Genomic DNA, 17,518 nt, shown 5'->3' on the forward strand with positions numbered 1-17,518 from the left:
ATTTTTGTGAATATTTTCCTGCATTCCGTAGAGTGTCTTTTCATCAGATTGACAGTTTCCTTTGCTGTGCAGAAGATTTTTAGTTTGATGCAGTCCTGCTTATTCACTTTTTTCTTTATTGCTTGTGCTTTTTTTTTTAAGTTTTGTTGATTTGAGTACTCTCTATACCCAACATGGGGCTCAGACTCCCAACCTTGAGATCAAGAGTCGCACACTCCACCGACTGAGTTAGCCGGCCCCCCATGTGCTTTTAGTGTCGTATCAAAAAATCATTGCCAGGGGGGGCGCCTGGGTGGCTCACTTGGTTGAGCGTCTGACTCTTGATTTCGGCTCAGGTCGTGATCTCACAGTTTGTGGCCTCGAGCCCCGTGTCCAGCTCTGCACTGACAGCACAGAGCCTTCTTGGGATTCTCTCGCCCGCTCTCTCTGCTCCTCTCCCCTGCTTGCAATCTCGCTCTTGCTCACTCTCTCTAAAATTAAAAAAAAAAAAACATTGCCAAGACCAACCAACGTCAAGGAGCTTTTTCCCTGTGTGTTCTCCCAGGAGTTTTACAGTTCCAGAATCTTACGTTTAAGTCTTGAATCCATTTCAAGTTAATTTTTGTGAGTGGCGTGAGATAGGCGTCCACTTTTCATTGTTCTGCACGTGTTTTCCAGTTTTTCCAGCACATTTGTTGAAGAGACTATCCTTTCCCCTTTCCCCACTGAGTACTCTTGATGGCCTGGCCAAATACTAATCGATTGTCTACGTGGGGATCTCTTTCTGGCTTTCTGTTCTGTTCCACTGGTCTATGTGTCTGTGACTGTCTGGGTGGTGGTTGTTGTTGTTGTTGTTGTTGTTGTTGTTGTTGATTGTTTTGGTTTTGTTACCATACTGATTTGAATACCGTAGCTTTGTAGTCTGGTTTGGAATCAGCAAGTGTGATGCCTCCTGCCACGTTACTCTTTCTCAGAATTGCTTTGGCCATTTGGAGTCTTCCGTGGTTCCATACAAATTTCCATGAAGAATGCCACTGGGGTTTTTATAGGGACTACACTGAAGGTATAGATGGCGTCGAGTCGTCTGGACTTTTAATAGTGTTGATTCTTCTTTGGGGCGCCTAGGTGGCGCAGTCGGTTAAGCGTCCGACTTCAGCCAGGTCACGATCTTGCGGTCCGTGAGTTCGAGCCCCGTGTCAGGCTCTGGGCTGATGGCTCAGAGCCTGGAGCCTCTTTCCGATTCTGTGTCTCCCTCTCTCTCTGCCCCTCCCCCGTTCATGCTCTGTCTCTCTCTGTCCCAAAAATAAATAAACGTTGAAAAAAAAAATTAAAAAAAAAAAATAGTGTTGATTCTTCTGATGCGTGAACGAACACAGGACGTCCTTCCATTTGTACCTTCTTCGGTTTCTTTACTTAAAATTATTTTCGTTTTCATTGCACGAAAAGTGTTCACTTGCTTGCATCAATTTACTCCTAAGTGTTTTGTTGCTTTTGATGCTGGTGCAAATGAGGTTTTTTATTTCCCTTTCAGGTGTTTCACTTTTGGTGTGTACGAATGCACTTGTTTTCTGTATGTTGGTTGTGTATCCTGCAACTTTACTGAATTCATCAGTAGTTTTTGGGTTGAGCCTTTAGAGTTTTCTCTACGTAAGATCACGTCATCTGCAAATAATGCCACTTTTATCCCTTCCATTCCAGTTTGGATGCCTTTTACTTCTTGGTCTTGCCCGATTACTCTGGCCGAGACTCCAGTCCTATGTTGAAAAGAAGTGGCAAGAGCAGGCATCCTTGTTTTGTTCCTGATCTTACAGAAGATGCTTCCAGCCTCTCACCGCTGAGTATATTGGCTGTGTGTCTGTCTTGTGTGGGTGGCCTTTATTACCCGGAGGCGTGCCCCTTCTGTCCCCTGTCGTGGAGGGTCTTTGTCGTGAAAGGTCGTTGTGTTTGGTCAGATGCCATTTCTGCATCTGCTGAGACGTTCGGATTTTGACCTTTGACTCCGTCAACGTGACGTATGACACTTGTTGATCTGCGGGTGTCGAACCGACGTTGCATCTCCGGGATAAATCCTACTTAATAACGATGTATGATCCTTTTAATGTGCTGTTGAATTCAGTCTCCTAATATTGTGTTGAGAATGTTTACATCTGTGTTCATCAGGAATACTGTTCTGTAGTTTCTCGCCTCCTGGTCTGCTTTTGGTGTCAAGATGACACGGCCTCATAAAACGAGGGTGGGAGCGTCCCCTTCTCTCGGTTTTTCTGAAGGCGTTTGAGAAGGATCGCTGTTGAATTCTAGGTAGAAATCCCCAGGAAAGCCATGTCGTGGTCCCGGGCTTTTCTGTCCTGGGAGGTCTCTGGTCACTGATTCAGTCCCCTTGCTCATTATTGGTCTGTTGAGACTTTCTGTTTCCTCACGAGTCAGTCCTGCTAGGTTATCTGTCTCCAGGGATTTGTCCGTCTCTTCTAAGCTGTCCCCGGTTTGTCGGCATGGGATCGTTCCTAGGAGTCTCTCCCGATCCCGTGTGTTTCTGTGGTATCTATCAGTCGTCGTGTCTCCTCTTTCATTTCTGATCTTACGGACTTGAGTCTTTGCGGTTCCGTTTCTTCGTCCGGCTGAAGCTCTGTCAAGTTTTGTATCTTCCCAAAAGACCAGCTCTTAATTTTGTTGCCGTCCTGCCCTTTCAGGTGTGTTCTGGGAAACACTACCATCCTGGCCGAGTTTGCCGGCGAAGAAGAGGTAAATCGTTTCCTGGCCCAAGGCCAGGCGGTGCCGTCCACCTCCGGCTGGCAGTCGGGCACCGGGGCCGGCCAGGCGCGGCTGGGTGCCTCGGGCGGCTCCCACGGCCTGGTGCGGAGCGACACCGGCCACTGGAGCGCCCCGTGTCTGGCCGGCAAAGGGAGCAGCGACCTGCTGTGGGGCGGGGTCCCCCAGTACTCAAGCAGCCTCTGGGGCCCTCCCAGCAGTGACGACGGCAGGGTGATCGGAAGCCCCACCCCGCTGAACACGCTGCTGCCCGGCGACCTTCTCAGTGGGGAATCCATCTAGGACCGAGAGGACCCCACGGGCACCACAATCAGCAGCGCTGGGAAGAGAAGGCTGACCCTTTCCAGTCCGGGCGGCGCTGAGGACCCCGCTTGGCCCGGAGCAGCCCGGCAGCCCTTGAGTACCTCCGTCCAGTACTGGGGACGCATGTCCGCCGCGGTCCTTGCGAACTGTCCACAGGACAGTGCGGGCTGCGCTTGGTCAGTGTCACACGCTAATGACAGGATGTTCCTCATAGCTTTTTATTTTGTGTCGTCTTATGTTCGTATGGTGTGTCGTCATTTTGATTTTTTAAGTATAAAAGCTGCTTAGACTAGTTCTATCATGAAGGGCACTTTTCAGATCGTGGGCTGGAAAGGGTTATTTTATCAAGGGGGGCGGGAGGGAGGGAGACGAGAAAGCCTATGTAAAACGAGCCTGTGACGATTATGCACATTACCAGAGGCGGCCCGTAGTCAGGGCGGCTGGTGTCCATCCCTGGGCACAGAGCGCGGGCTCCACGCGGCCGCCTGCGCTCTGCCCTCCGCTCCCACGGGCCCGCCTATGCACATTACCCTTGTTTCATTACTTTTTCCTGTCATTTTTTTTAATCCCAAAAAATATTTTTTAAAAGTTAAAAAAAAAAAAAAGACATATCGAACATGCAAATACTTGAATCCAGCAGGCCAACAAGGAGACGCGTGCGCTTGCCGCGTCCAGTTCTGCACTCCCAAGCTGACACCAGTGCGCAGAGACAGGCTCCAGGAAACATTTCTGAGTTCACAGCCTATGTGCGTGTGTGCGCGTGTGTGTGCGTGCGCGCGTGTGCGCACCCCTCTGTGTTTGTGTGTTAAGCGTGTGAGGATTTAACTGTGGGTTTTCCCTTTTATTCAGTATATGCTTTTTTTTTTTTTTTTTGGCGCATTGGTCCAACGTTTGTTACTATTATTAGCTTCTAACTTTGCACTGAGTGTCCCTGCTCTTCCTTTCGCTAATCCTATACGTTAAAGAGAATTCATAGGACAGGGCCGGTGACAATTCACGTGTAAATGTTTACTCAAGGACTCTGTTACTGCGTTTAAAAATTACAGTGTATATCTCTGGATAAATAATATGTATACCTACGTTTAGCAGCTTTTTATTGTGGACTAATGCAAGAGAATTATTACCAGAGTATTGCACCATGTTTCCATTTGGAATATAAAGCGAAAGAGAAGACAGCTGGTGCTGGACCGTGGCCATAGATACTGGTGAGAGCCACCGGCCCCGCACGAGGAGCGGGGCCAAGCACTTGGACCTGGGTGGTGACCGCTTTCGGAGGGGCCCGTGCTCAGGGCTCCCACCTGTTTACAGACCCTTTTTTCTCCTTCAGACTTTAAAATTAAAAAAAAAAAAAAAAAAAAAAAAAAAAAAAAAAAGAGACTTCCGTGGTAAAGAAACCTATTTTCCGAATGCAGATTCGCTACTTCAGAGCTCTGGGATTGAACAAGTGTCGTCGCTTCCCTCCGGCCATCGTTGTGGACTGTCGAGTGTCCCCTTCGTCGAGGTGACGAGACGTTGTGGTCACTGTCTTGCACATGTGGACGCGCTCTCAGGAAAGCCAGGGTTCCCGAGGGGCAGCTCCACACCATTTCATGTATTTTGTAACCCGACTCCTAGCACTGAAGATGTTATTAAAAAACAAACAAAAAAAAATAAAAAGAAAGAAAAAAAAGAAAAAAGGAAAAAAAAAACCACAAAGAAGAAAAATACCTAATCTCTAATGTGTAGCAGTTACATATTTACCAAATAACGGACTCAAAAGAAATAGATGTTTGAAGAGTGCTTTATATATTAAAAATTGCTTTATGTTTTAAAAATGATCAATGTTTTGATTGTTTTGCAAGAAAGAAAGACAATGGAGTAACATACCCTCAAGTATGTTTTAAAAATATATGAACATTGTGCTCCCTGCCTGCTTGATCAGGAAACTTGTGCATTACATTTTTTTTAATTAGCTTTTTAATGGTTTTATCAAAACAAAACAAAACAAAAAAAGAACAAAAAACAAAAAATTTAAAAAAAACAAAAAAAATTAAAAAAAAAAAGAGAAAGTCCTGCAAAATTGCAGATCGACAAAAGCTGGTTTTATAGAGGATCATGAACTATGCACAAACCGGGTTCAAGACTTGTTTTCTGAAGTTTAGTCGTGTATTTAGCTAAACAAACCTTCCTCAGAGTAAGTGCATCTCATTGCCGTTACCTGCGTCCTATGTATTTGACGTACACGTACTTAGGCGTGTACGGCAAATATATGTGCGAGCGCGCGTGCGTGCATGCGTGTGCGTCCAGACAGCGGGCCGTGCTGCCGCCTAGCATCGGGTTGTAGAAAAACGGAGTTTTTAAAATTGGGGATGGAAGTGAAGACGCTTTATTTGTTTGTTTTTGTTTTTTGTTAATTTTTTTTGACCTTTTCTTTTGAATTAAAGATGTCTGTAACTCTGAGATTAAGAAACAAGTTTGTGGCTTTTAATGTTTTTTCCTCATAGAATGTGATCGTTAAAGAACACGCACCGAGAGTTGCTTTCAAAAGGACAACGCTTTGTTGAATCTTAATAAATTGCAATTTTTTTCTTGGCTGTTCAAATAAATGTGTTTTTTGTTTTTGTTTTTGTTTTTGTTTTCCCAAGGACAGGTATCCTCGATTTTCACTTTGTATGTGCTGGGGGAGAGAGCGCGCCCCTCTCTGATGGCCTCCGAGCCGACGCGAGTAAGGAGACGGAGCTCCGGATGCCGGCTGGGTGGCGGATAATGTTCTCTCATTTGTCTCGTACCTTTGCAGTTCGCACTGAAGCCCCACCTCGGATGGTCGAGAGCCTGAGACGCAGCCAGGGCCTGCGGCCCGGTTTGGGCGTCAGAAATATTTGAACAGAAGCGCATGATGGAGGTCTTCTGTGTTTCCTAGACGTTTCCTCGTTTATCCTTGTAAAACAACCCAAAATAAGCCGTGGAAGGTACGTTTCACGAAGCACTGGGCACGAGCAGAGCGGGAGTCCAGGCACGGCCAGGACGCGGTGGCTCTCTCGGGGGCCGTATCTCCCTCCGGCGGCAGCCAAAAGGCGAACACTTCGGTTGTTTTCTCGGGTCCGCGCCGAACACCGTGACCTTAGAACGGTTCCGGAAGCATCGGCGCCTCCAACCATCAGGATGGTGAAGACGGTCTCTGGGAGACCAGCCGGCACGTCCGCCGCTGTGACCACTTGCCCAGAGACTGGCAGGGCGAGGGTCTGTCTCCGCCCCCCTTCCGCGGCGGGAAGGCAGGCCCCTGGACTCCTGGCTCCGCCCCACCTCTTTGCAAAGCTGCGCAGGACCGCGCCGAGGGGCTCACGGTCCAGCTCACGGCCGGGAGAAGCGCAAGACCAGAAGGGATGGAAGCCGGAAGCCGGGCAAAGCGCACCCGGCACTCCCAGCAAGCAGGTGCAGTGTCCAGGGTTTCTGCGAGAGAGCAAACTGGCAGCGCCTGCTCCCCAGGGCGACGGGCTCAGCGCCCCGAAAACATCCAAGGGGCGCGCCAGGCTGGAGGTGGGGCCGCCCCGGGCCCGGGAGGCCGGATCAGATTTTAACGGGCTGCGGAAAGCTGGGGACGGGGTGGGCGACCCAACGTAAGCCCAGGTCGGGAGTGACTGCTCGTGGGCCGGGAGTGGGCAGCGGGGGTCCCGGTGCCCACAGTACAAGAGGAGGCTCAGGCGTCTGGAATCGAGAAGAGGGTAGGTGCGGAGCTGCGCTTTTTAAAACGTCCTGGCAACACCTGGGGAGAATGGCAGACAAAAGACCGGATGCCCGGTGGGTGGTAGCAGAGTATGCAGAGAAGGGGCTGTTCCAACAGCCAGGAGGCCCGAGGAGGAGGCATCAGGGGGAGGGGGAGGGGGAGGGGCGAGCACGGATTCCCGCGACGGAGAGGAGACGGGAGATGCTGAGCAGCTGAGCCCATGTTCGTTGACCAGAGCGAAACGCAGAGCAGCATTTCAACAAGATTCTTCCCTGGTGCGGTACGCTCGGGACGGATCGAGGGAAACCCCCAAGGAAGCGTGACCGGAGTCATAATTAATTTGCCAGCTTTGCGCGTCGCATCTCGGTGCAAACGCAGTTGATGAGCTCCCCTTGCGTGACGCTGTCTGACCAGGACCCGGATAAGCAGCAGGCCCGGCCGGCGCCCCGGTTTGGGAAACGGAAGCACGTTTCCCAACACCCCCTCCCTGGGCACTTCTGCCTTGGGCTTAAGAGACTGTGTCAGATGCTACACAAAGCTGCGTTAGAATTCTCTGGAAACTTTTTTTAAACCCCAGTGCCAGGACACCTCCCACACTAAGCAAGCAGAATCCCTGGGGGCGGGCCCCGGCCCCCGAGTTTTAGTCTCCCCATTTGGCTCCATTGAGCAGCCAGAGCCGAGCAGCAGTGGCCTGGAGGAATCTTTTATCAGCCCAAAAGCTCCGTCAACCTCCTGGCCCCTGGAAGAGAAATTTCTTTCTTTTCTTTTTTTTTTTTTTTTTGCGTTTATTTTATTTTTGAGGGACAGAGACAGAGGGTGAGTGGGGGAGGGGCAGAGAGACAGAATGTGAAGCAGGCTCCAGGCTCCGAGCTGTCAGCACAGAGCCCGATGTGGGGCTTGAACCCACGAACCGCGAGATCATGACCTGAGCTGCAGTCAGACATTCAGCTGACTGAGCCACCCAGGCGCCCCTGAAAGCAATTTCTAAGTGCTCAGTTGGTCTCTTTTGGCAATTATAGATCACTTTTTTTTTTTTTGGCAAAATCCCCGTGCCAAGCGTGGTGCTAAGCACCGTACAGGACCTGTCATTTGCTCCAGCAGCCCCACGAGGTGAGGAACCCGGCTGGGCAAGGTCACAGAGCAGGCGCGAGGCTATCAGCTCAGAAGGGTCAGGATCCGGGCCCGTCCGACACCCCAGCCCTTGCGCAGGCCCGATCCCCCGGGGGCTCCGGCGCGGGAGGAACGTGGTGAGATGCGCTGACCCGAGGATCTTGAGGCCGCACGCTGTCAGAAACAGCACGATGGGAGGCGGGTGTCCAGGAGGAGAGTGGGCTCACGTGGGAGCCGGGCCGGCAGGAGTCAGCGCTGCGGTCCTGGGGCAGAATTTCTTCAGAAAACCTGTGTTTTGCTCGTAAGGTCTTTCAACTGATTGGGTAAGGCCCACACACATTATTGGGGATAATCTCCCTAAAGTCGGCTGGCTGTACGTGCTAAACACACCCGCGAAACGCCCTAACGGCAGCGCCCGAGTAAGTGCTCGAGTGAGTGAGGGACACACACAGCCGTCACACGAGGTAGTTCTACAGAAACCTGGGCAGGCCTTTGACTTGTCAGAGCAGCTTGGCCTGACCTCACAGGGGCCACGAGGCAGCTCAAACTGGGAGTGGTCTGTCTGTGCCCGTTTAGAGGCAGGTGTCAGGAAGGGCGTGTCGCAGAGTCCTTGGCCAGCCTGCCTCCATCTGGACGCCCGTCCAACTTCACCCCGACGTGCTCCTGCCCAGGATGAGCACCAGCCATCTGCAGGGATCCCTAAGACCCATGTTGGGACTGGCCACGGCAAGCCAGGAATCGAGCTGTCGGGGGCATCGAGGGCACCGCCCCCCACCTACAGAGAGTGCCAGGTGAGCCTCCGGGGCCACATCAGTGGATGGACCTGTCCCTGCACATCTGCGAACAGTCATACGCGCCCCCACCCCCCGTGAGACCGTCCTCGGAGAGGGGACGGTTCAGGTGGGCGTGGGCCCGGCTGGGGGCACTGCTGGTGGTGGTGTCTCCGCCGTGGGTTTGATTGGCGCTCCCCACTGCCTCGCCCAGGCCCGAGCTGTGCTCTTCTGGATTCCCCTGTGGGATGAGGAGTCGTGGGGCCATCTCCCCGGCTGCCACAGACCTGGGACACGGGGGGCCTGTGACGGCCTCTCCCCGCCTTCCCTTACTCTCGGGTTCATGGCATCCCCACAGGATCGCCAGGCCGTCCCGGCCTGCGTGCTGGCTGCCCCTCTGCCTGGCAGGCTCCTGTCCCCGTGGCCCACTGCTAACTGGGACGCCGTCCCCCAGCCTCCCTAACTGTGCTCTCCACACCCCCAGCCCTGTAACCGCGGGATACCACCGCTGAGAGCTCTGTAACCCTGGACACCCCCCACACTTGCTCCTTGCCTGCCTGGCTGCCCGCACAGGTGCCAGCCACCTGGCACAGTCTGGCCAGGGGCACCTGTCAAGCTGTGGGTTGGCCCACCTGCCATCTGAGGCTCTGCCAGCAGAGGGCGCCCTGTGCTTAGCGCCAGACCCTCTCACCCCTGCGGAGGGAGGGAAGAGAAGCCTCCAGCCAGAAAGAGGAAATAAAGGGGCCCTAGGTTCCCACGCCCTCTGCATGGACGTCATCCGCAGGCAAGGGGAGGGGACACAGCACAGTGATGCTTGGGCGCCCGGCTGGCTCGGCTCTGAGCACAGACTCCCAAGAGAGGCCCACTCTGCAAAATATTTTTACCAGAATAAATAGAGTCCCGAGCAGGATCTAGTCCACTGGGGGAGGGGGGGGGGGGCTCCAGCCCCACTCGCCCACCCTCCAGCTCCAGCCTCGATGGGCTGCAGCCACCCTCCCCGTGGCCCAGTGAGGTTGTCCAGTGCGTGCACCGTCTCAGGTTGGCGTCTCTGCCTGCGGGGCCGTGGAAACGGAGGGTGACGGGCACGGGCGGTACTTGTGAGCGGATGCAGGGCTGTCCTAGCGGGCGTCCGGATCCTCCTCGAGCCTCTTGGCCTCCTGGGTTCTACCACCCCTGCCAGAAGGGGGAGTCAGCAAGGGGCCCCTCTGTCCTGGGGGCGGCAGCGGGTCACCCACCCAGGAGGCTGAGGAGTCGTCCAGCCAGACACCCAGCAGCCCTTGTCAAGGGGCTGCACTCAGACACACACACACACACACACACACACACCCGCCCCAGCCAAGGGTAAAGAAGCTTCTGGAGAGCCTGAAAGGGGCTGGACAGACCTCCAGTGTGTCTGTAGGCTGGGCGGGGCTGTCGGATGGCTCAGTCTACAGGTTCCTGCTGCCCAGGGATGAGCCCCGGGGCCTGGATTGCCCTCCTCAGCCTGCCCAGCCTGCCCGGGCGGGGCGGGAGTCTGTCCCCAGGTGTCTGTCTGTCTGTCTGTCCGGGCAGCAGGAAGACAGGTGGGCTTGCCCACACGTAAGAGAGGAGCAAGAAGGGAGGCTACAGCAAGCTGCACCACCCCGCCCGGAGCGTGCACCCCCCGGGAACTGAGGGGCCAGCTCTCGGGCACCCCAACTTAGAAAGAAAAGGGCGTGGCGGGGAGGACAGGAGGGGAGGGGAAGGGAGGGCCTCAGAGCCCAGCTCGACCCCACCCCTGCACACGCTTCTCCTCGGCCTTCCTTTGCCCACCAGACTTCACCACGCCTGAGCGGGGAAGGTAGGAAGGAGAGCAGCCGGGGAGGCCAGCGCCCCGGCCCTCCTCACCCCTGCTCTGCACCAAGTGCCCGACCCCGCCATGGCCCGTCACCTGCTCCTCTCCTTCTTCTCGTAGACAGAGTGAAGCTTGTTGATCAAGAAGATTTTGTCTTCCCCCTCCTAGAAAGGCCAGAACACAAAGAGTGAGGGAACAGTTGTCCATCCGTCTGTTCAGAACGGTCCGTAGGGAGCTCACAAGGACTGTTGGACAGGACAAGCACTAAAGGTTTAAGGGGAAAAGAGGCACCAAACAAGGATGGAAAAACCAAGAGCCAGGCAATGGGCATACATAGAGATCTAAGCTTCCTAGCGGCCAAGGTGAAAAGGGAAATGTAACGGGGGCCCAGTGAAGGCCAGAGAGTCAGCCTGACCCAATCTAAAACTGGTCCTGCCACTTACTAACTCTGCACTGGGCAAATTACCTCCTCTCTGACCTCAGAGTCACCATCTGTAAAAGGGAGATAAGAATGTCGGCCTCAAAGGGCTTGTGTCCCTTTCTACTGTTGTTCTGACCAATTACCACAAACTTAGCAGCTGAAGACAACACAAATTCATCCTTCGGTTCTGGAGATCGGAAGTCCAAAATGGGTCTCACTGGGCCTAGGATCAAGGTGTCGGCCAAACCGGCTCCTTCCACAGACTCTGGGGAGCATCCTGGCTTGCCTTCTCCAGCTTCTGCAACCCGCCCCCAGCCCTGGGCTCGGGGCCCTTTCCGTCCCAACTGGTGGATCTGGAGGGCTGTGCGCTCAGTCAGCCACCCGGTTTCCCAGGCCCCGGGAAAAGCCACTCGGGGAGCTAGCTGAGCTCAGACCTGCAGCCCCCAAGGCCGCAGACCTGGGGCGGGGCCTGGCCTTGGGCAGACGCGGTCTGCAGCAAGGGCCCGCCTGGAGACCCATCCTGCCGCTGGCCGCTGGCCCCGCTGGCCGAGAACTAGCAGGTGGAGCTGTGCGGCCCCCACCCCCACCCCCAGCACGCGCCTGGACGAGGCGCGGCCCCCAGCCCCACGTGGATGCCGGGCCACAGGCACAGTTGGCCCCAAAGTGGCCCGAGCATTGGGTGCACGAGTCAAAAACCCCAGAAGGAAAACAGCCCTGGGAGGGCGGCGTCTGTGCGGGGACCCGCTGTCGCCGGCCGGTCCCGCCAAGCACCCAGCCCGGACCCGGGCAAGACACCTTCCCCAGCTGGGAAAATGCCACCCAAGCGACCCAGATGCCACAGTCACGTGCTTTTAACATGACAGGAGGCCCAGCAACCCAGCGGGGAAAGCGCCACGCTCGGGGCAGGAGGGACGGTCCGCAGGGCAGGGCCGGGCGGCCTCTCCACGTGGGCTTGGGTGGCAGGGGATGGGCGGATCCCGAGGGGTCCCAGGAGGGAGCCGCGCCCCCGGCTTCCGGGCCCACCCTGCCTCTCACACTTTCCCGACAAACTGCAACGTGCTTCGTAAAAATGTTTTAAATCCCGACCCGCTTTCAACCTCACTCCCCTGGTTTGTGAAACGGAGGCACGGAACGGGGTCCGCGTCCTGACATGAGTCCCCTAGGGAGTCCAGCAGCTGTTTCCATGTCTCAGAGATCCTCCCAGAGACTCCCCGCCCCGCAGGGCCGCACACCCTGTCCCCGGGGGGTCTCTGCCACCCGCCGGCCTCCCTCCTCACCTCTGCTTAGTACAGACCACACACAGTCCCCGGTGGTGTCACGTGTTTGGCAAATAGACCCTTTCAGCAGCCTGGGTGGGTGGGGGGTGGGGCTCAGCGAGCAGGTGGCCCGCAGGGCAGGGGGTGGGAGGGGCACTCACATTGCTGATCTGCTCCCGGAGGAGGCAGATGACCTTCCGTTGGCCCTTCACCACCTGGATGTTGAGGTAGATCACAGCCCTGCAGGAAATGGGGGAGTCGGTTGGGGTCGGGGTGGGGGGGAGGGGGGACGGACAGGATGGGGCCTGCCCCCCCCCCCCCCCCCCCCCCCGCGGGCCGGTCCTTCCCCCGGAAACCCCGCCCACCCGCACTCACAGCAGCAGGGCCGACACCAGGTAGACCGGGAAGGTGTTTTCCACCAGGTACCGGTGGACCCAGGGCAGCCAGGAGACCCTAGGGCCCGCCTTCTCCAGGCGCCGCACCCACACCTTGCCCGCTTCGTACATGGTGTCCAGGGTCCGGAAGGGGCCGCAGGTGCTGGAGGGCTTCACCCTGGGGGAGGACGGCGGCCGGCGCGTCACCCCACACCGCAGCGCCTCCCGAATCCAGGGCCGACCGCGCCCCCGCCCCCAGGCGGCAAGCGCCCACTCACTGCCACACGGCGTAGCAGAGGAAGACGGCGGCTCCCAGGAAGGACGGGAAGCAGAGCAGCGAGATGAAAACGGTGCTCATGTGGGAGGCCAGCCAGGGCCTGCGGGGCGCCTGGCAGTTGGCCATCAGGCTCGTCTGGAGGCAGAGGGACAAAGGCTGCGCTCTGCCACTGCCCTGCCGCCTGGGGGGGGGGGGCGGGGGGAGGGGCCCTGAGCCCAGACCCCAGGACGGGACGGGCTCCCCTCCCCCGGGAAGCAGACCCTCCGCGTGTGAGCGTGCGGGGTGGGGAGAGCCGGCCAGGCCAGCCTCCTGCTTTACAGGGGGGAGACCGAGGCACAGGAGGGGGGGCTCATCCACCGTCCCTCGTGTGCGGAAGAGTCCATAGAAACAACCGCCCGACTGACTGAAGGTCTCTGCTGGGGCAGGCACAGTGCCCGGTGCTTTATGAACGTCGCCTCCAGCAGGGCACTGTCCCCATCGCCCAGACGAGGAAACAGAGGGCCAGAGAGAACCTGGTTCGCAACCCCAACCCGCTCCCCTCGGCCCAGGTCGATCGAGGCCTCCGCTCAGAGCAGCTCCCAGCGCCAGGCCCTGAGGCCCGGCGCGCTCGAGGGCCCAGCAACGCCCAGGGACCCGACAGGATGCCACCCAGCCTGTGAAAGGCAGTGAGGCAGTGGGGGGGGGGGGGGGGGGGTCGGGAGCAGTCGGCTGTTCCCCGGGGACCATGGGACTGACCCCAGAAGGAGCCCGGGGATGCCGGCCCCCGACCACTCGGGCCGAGGGGAGGGTTCCAAAGCCGGGGCTCCGGGTCCAGCAGCCCGGTGACCCGCCCTGGCTGCACACTCTCCCGAGGCCCTGCCACCCTCCTGGGGGCCCAGCGGGCACCTTTACCTTCTTGATGTAGAAGAGAAACACCAGCTTGATGATCTGGACGGCAGGGAGCAGGGGAGCAAAGAGGACCCCCAGCCTGGGGAGACAGGGGCGGGGGCCGCAGTCCAGAGGCTGGGGTCACGACCCCTGTGCCGCACCCCAGGGCGACCGTGGCCCGGCCCGGGGTCGGACCTCCCGGCCGCACCCCAAGGCCGGGCCGGGCTCAGGAGCCTGGGAGGGGAGGGGTCGGGGCCCGCGTCGGTCCAGAGTCCCACGGCGGGGCCCTGCTATGGTCCCGAGCGGGGAAGGGGGCCCCGCCTTGGCCGGGCAGTGGCAGGCCGGCGGAAGATGCTCACCAGGTCAGGGTCTGCCCGTAAATCAGCTCCAGAACGTTCCCGGCAATGTCGAACTCCGGCTTCTCCTTCCTCTTAAGCTTCCTCTCAGAGATGAGCCTGGGGCAGAGGAGCCCCTGAGGGTCACTTAGGAGGCCCAGGCCCAGAGACCGGTCCCCGCAGGCAGGCACCCCGGCCGGTGACCCTCCCCTCGGGCCGAGCCGCCCACCCTGCCCGCCCCCCTCAGGCGCCCAGCTGATGTCAGGGCACACGGCGGGCCGAGGCCCCCAACCTGAGGGGCTCCAGGCTGCAGCTGACTTCCTCCCAGTCTTTTTTCTGTTTTTGTTTTTGTTTTTGTTTTTGTTTTAAGGAAACTCCACACCCAACGTGGGGCCTGAACCCACGACCCCAAGATGATGAGTCGCACGTTCCACTGACCCAGCCCGCCGGGCGCACCATCCCCTTCCCCCCTCAGTCTCTGTTCAACGTCCAGGCTTCACACGCTTCACTGTTAAACATCCCTTTTTTTTAATTACTATCAAATGCATATGTTCCCGGAAAAAAAAAACACAAACAGAAGAAAATAAAAACACTTCCAGCGTCAGCACCTGCAGCGCCCTGAAAACGTCCCTCTCCTTCCTTCCTTCCCTTTTTTCCCCTTTGCACAAGACTGAGATCACACATCATTTTGAAAACTCTTCCCCCACCCCCGATCTGAAAAGAAAACGGGGGTGGGGGGTATATCCTGTCTTGTGCTTTTCTCGGTTTGATGATGTACAGAAGAGGCGTCGTGGGTGCGGATGGACGGCCCCGATCCGGGAGGCGAGGCCCGGTTCCCAGGGGATCCCTGCCTGCCCTCTCCTGCCAGCGGGGGGTGGGGGGAGGGTGGCAGGTGCCCAGGAGGCAGGTGCCGGGACCGGGGCCTCACCTCCACACCAGCTCCCCGAAAAGCGTGTCCAGCAGTATAAAGATGAAATCCAGCACCATTAGCCGGTACAGCTCCTGGCCCACAAAGTTCTCCCAGCACTGGAACAGACCGGGACTCAGCCCCCTGTGCCCCTGGTGCCCCCGCCACCCTGCCCGCCCCAGCAGCCCGGCTGGGGGCCCTCCCATCGGCCGCAGACCAGGCCAGAGGCGCCACACGGCGGGTGCCCCCCAGCCCTCGCAGCAGGGCCGCCCCCCCCCACCCCCGCGACGGGCCCGCGGCCTCACGCCTCCCCAGCACCACCCAGGTCCCCCCTCACCTGGTCCCTCAGGACGCCCACCCTGCGGCCCAGCCAGTGGTAGCAAAGAATCCCCAGGATGACCATCTTGAGGATGAGGTTCCTGGACAGGACGGGGGAGGCGGGGGCGGTGCTGAGACGGGGTGCCGGGGGGGGGGGGGGGGGCAGGGGTCATGCCCCAGGAAGCTCCGCCCGCCCCGCCTGCACACACACCTGCAGACGGCCACGTACACCTGCAGCACTGGGGAGTCGTGTCGCTCCAGGGCCGCCAGGCTGCGGTACAGGTAGGGGGCCCCCAGGTTGAGGAGGCAGACCACCACCGGCAGGGCCAGCAGCGCCCCCCCCTGCTCAGCAGACACGGGGCTCTGTGGGAGGGGAGGAGGGGGCGGCCGTCTGGGCAGGTGCGCCGGCGGAGGGAGGGGCCCAACCGCCCCGCAGCACCTCCCTCCCTCCCTCCCCTGGAATGCGCCCACCCCAGTCCTCAAGTTCAACCCACACGGGAAGGGGGTGGGGACACAGGTGCGGGGGGGGGGGGGAGGGAGAAAGAAAAGAAAAAACTAAAAGATCAGAAGGCGGGGGAGAAGGCGCAGGGGCCCGGTCACCGAGGACCCATCCCTAATGAAGCAGGGGTCTGACCCCCTGCCCAGAGCTCCCGGGGCCGCCCGCTCCCTGCCCGTACCTGGATCATGAGCTCGGAGAAGGCGTAGACGGCCACGGTGCAGCCCAGCGTGATCGCCAGGCACAGCAGCCACACGAGGCCCAGCACCGCCACCTGCCTCAGCCGCCCGCACACGCTCCGGGGACCCTGCCGCAGCTGCCCCTCGGCCAGCAGCTCCTGCGGGCGGCAGCCAGCCCGTCACGAACCCCGTGACAGACGTGCGGAGACAGGCAGATGCGTGGGCGACACTCGCGGAGACAAAGAGGGACCTGAGCCCCCCTGTCACCTGCCCTGAGTGGGGGGGGGGGGGCCCGGCTGACTGGGAGCCCTGGGGTGTGAAGGCCGCCGGGCCACCCATGGGAGCTCCCTGAGGGGTGAGGGCCCATCAGCCGGGTCAAAGCTGGGGGATCCCCGGACACGAACCCCGGGAAGGCGGAGAACCCACAAGGCCCAGCTGGGCTACCGGCCTCGGACAAGGGACCAAACCTCGGCTCTCAGTTTGCTCACTGACAGCACAGGAAAAGAGTCCCTGCTTGCCCCGGGCCACGGGGGCGGGGCAGGGCTGCGTGCCAGCTGGAGCCCCGGGGCCTCTTCCCACTGGGGGACCAGAGAACACGGGGACTCCTGGCCCAGGGCCCCAAGAGCAGCCTCGAGGACAGGCCGACAGCAACGACCCACCCTGAGCACGCCTGACCACCAAAACCCGCCGTGAGCGGCGCGTCCCGGCTACGTGGGCTCCTGCACATTCGAGGACCGGGGACACTAGCCCCTGCCAGCAGACAGCCCCGAGAGAGAGGCGTGCACGGGAGGAAAATCCAGGATGATTCCCGGGGCCACCCTGTGTCCGGAACCCACTGTGAGCAGGGCCAAGACCCGCCCCCTGCCCGCCGCACGCAGGAGACACAGGCCAGGACTGGCATTGCGGGGACACGGGGACGCAGGGTCGGGGCAGCAGCCCCAGGGCCGCCGAGCAGCTCACCTTCAGATGAGTTCGGATGTTGTCGTGCTGGAGGCGGGAGGCCCGTCTCTGAGTCACCTTGTGGTCCCAGGAGCAGAACACGGTGATGGCATGAACCCCCGAGGTGCTGCCCACCCGGTAGCTCTCTCCAAAAGAGTGTGACATGCTGGGAGGAGCAGAGCCAGAGCCAGGCAGAGAGGTGACGAGGGGCACAGAGGGCGGGAGAAGGCAGTCAGGACACTCCCTGCAGCCGAAACCCACCACCCACTCAGAGGAGCCCTCCCAGCGCTACATGGGCCTCCCGCCACCCACCCCCCTCTCCTCCAGCCCTGCGCTCCGGGCATCCCGCTGCAGACCGCTGGCCACCCTCGATCAAGCCTGTCGTCAGGCCTGTCTCATACGGTACTCGCCAGCCATACGCAGCTAGACGAGGGCTGTGGCTCCAGGACCCACTGATGTGGCCGGCTGCAGAATATGCCGGCTGACCCCGGGGCCTTTGCACTGCCTGTGCCGAGAACCAAAACACTTTCCTCTGCTTCTCCCCTGCCTGCTCGTGTTTAACCTCCCTGTCTGACACGCCCCTCGGAAGCCAGCCTGACTCGTTCTCCCACACTCCATAACAGTCGGCAAAGGCCTCTAAGACTCTGGATTTTCCCAGCTTCCTCACTGGTCCGACTGCTCCCCTAGACAGCAGGTTCCTCAAGG

The 17,518-nt window shown here is 58.7% G+C and overlaps 2 protein-coding genes and 1 long non-coding RNA gene across 9 annotated transcripts in view; 2 read left to right on the plus strand and 1 right to left on the minus strand.

The window, feature by feature from the left end:
• Positions 1-4,421, plus strand: part of TNRC6C (trinucleotide repeat containing adaptor 6C) — a 95,561-nt gene extending 91,140 nt beyond the window's left edge. For all 5 annotated transcript variants that reach the window (XM_040456539.1, XM_040456536.1, XM_040456537.1 and 2 more), the window contains one exon: positions 2,667-4,421. In XM_040456539.1, coding sequence (XP_040312473.1) covers positions 2,667-3,027 — 361 coding nt within the window. In that variant the 3' untranslated portion in view covers positions 3,028-4,421. The remainder of the gene's footprint in view (positions 1-2,666) is intronic.
• Positions 4,422-5,489: 1,068 nt separating this feature from the next.
• Positions 5,490-17,032, minus strand: TMC6 (transmembrane channel like 6). 3 transcript variants are annotated; one of them, XM_040456545.1, is made up of 13 exons: positions 16,835-17,032; positions 15,877-16,032; positions 15,411-15,562; positions 15,219-15,300; positions 14,903-15,000; positions 13,999-14,094; positions 13,664-13,739; positions 12,774-12,907; positions 12,497-12,673; positions 12,283-12,361; positions 10,541-10,608; positions 9,727-9,804; positions 5,490-6,790 (listed from the first exon to the last, which is right to left on the minus strand). In XM_040456545.1, exons 1-12 carry the CDS (start codon positions 16,976-16,978, stop codon positions 9,750-9,752), a joined length of 1,317 nt encoding a protein of 438 aa, XP_040312479.1. In that variant the 5' UTR covers positions 16,979-17,032; the 3' UTR covers positions 5,490-6,790; positions 9,727-9,749. The 3 variants fall into 3 exon arrangements, with proteins under 3 accessions (XP_040312479.1, XP_040312478.1, XP_040312477.1); XM_040456544.1 differs by lacking the exon at positions 5,490-6,790 and adding an exon at positions 7,790-8,636; XM_040456543.1 differs by lacking the exon at positions 5,490-6,790 and having other exon boundaries at positions 7,790-9,804; positions 16,835-17,028.
• On the plus strand, positions 12,955-14,599 carry LOC121017981 (uncharacterized). Its single transcript, XR_005784978.1, has 2 exons — positions 12,955-13,437; positions 14,345-14,599. It is a non-coding gene; the product is annotated as an uncharacterized LOC121017981 (long non-coding RNA).
• Positions 17,033-17,518: the final 486 nt, after the last annotated feature.

Source organism: Herpailurus yagouaroundi, unplaced genomic scaffold, assembly GCF_014898765.1.
Source record: "Herpailurus yagouaroundi ecotype Mexico unplaced genomic scaffold, PumYag 217, whole genome shotgun sequence".
Classification (NCBI taxonomy): Eukaryota; Metazoa; Chordata; class Mammalia; order Carnivora; family Felidae; genus Herpailurus; species Herpailurus yagouaroundi.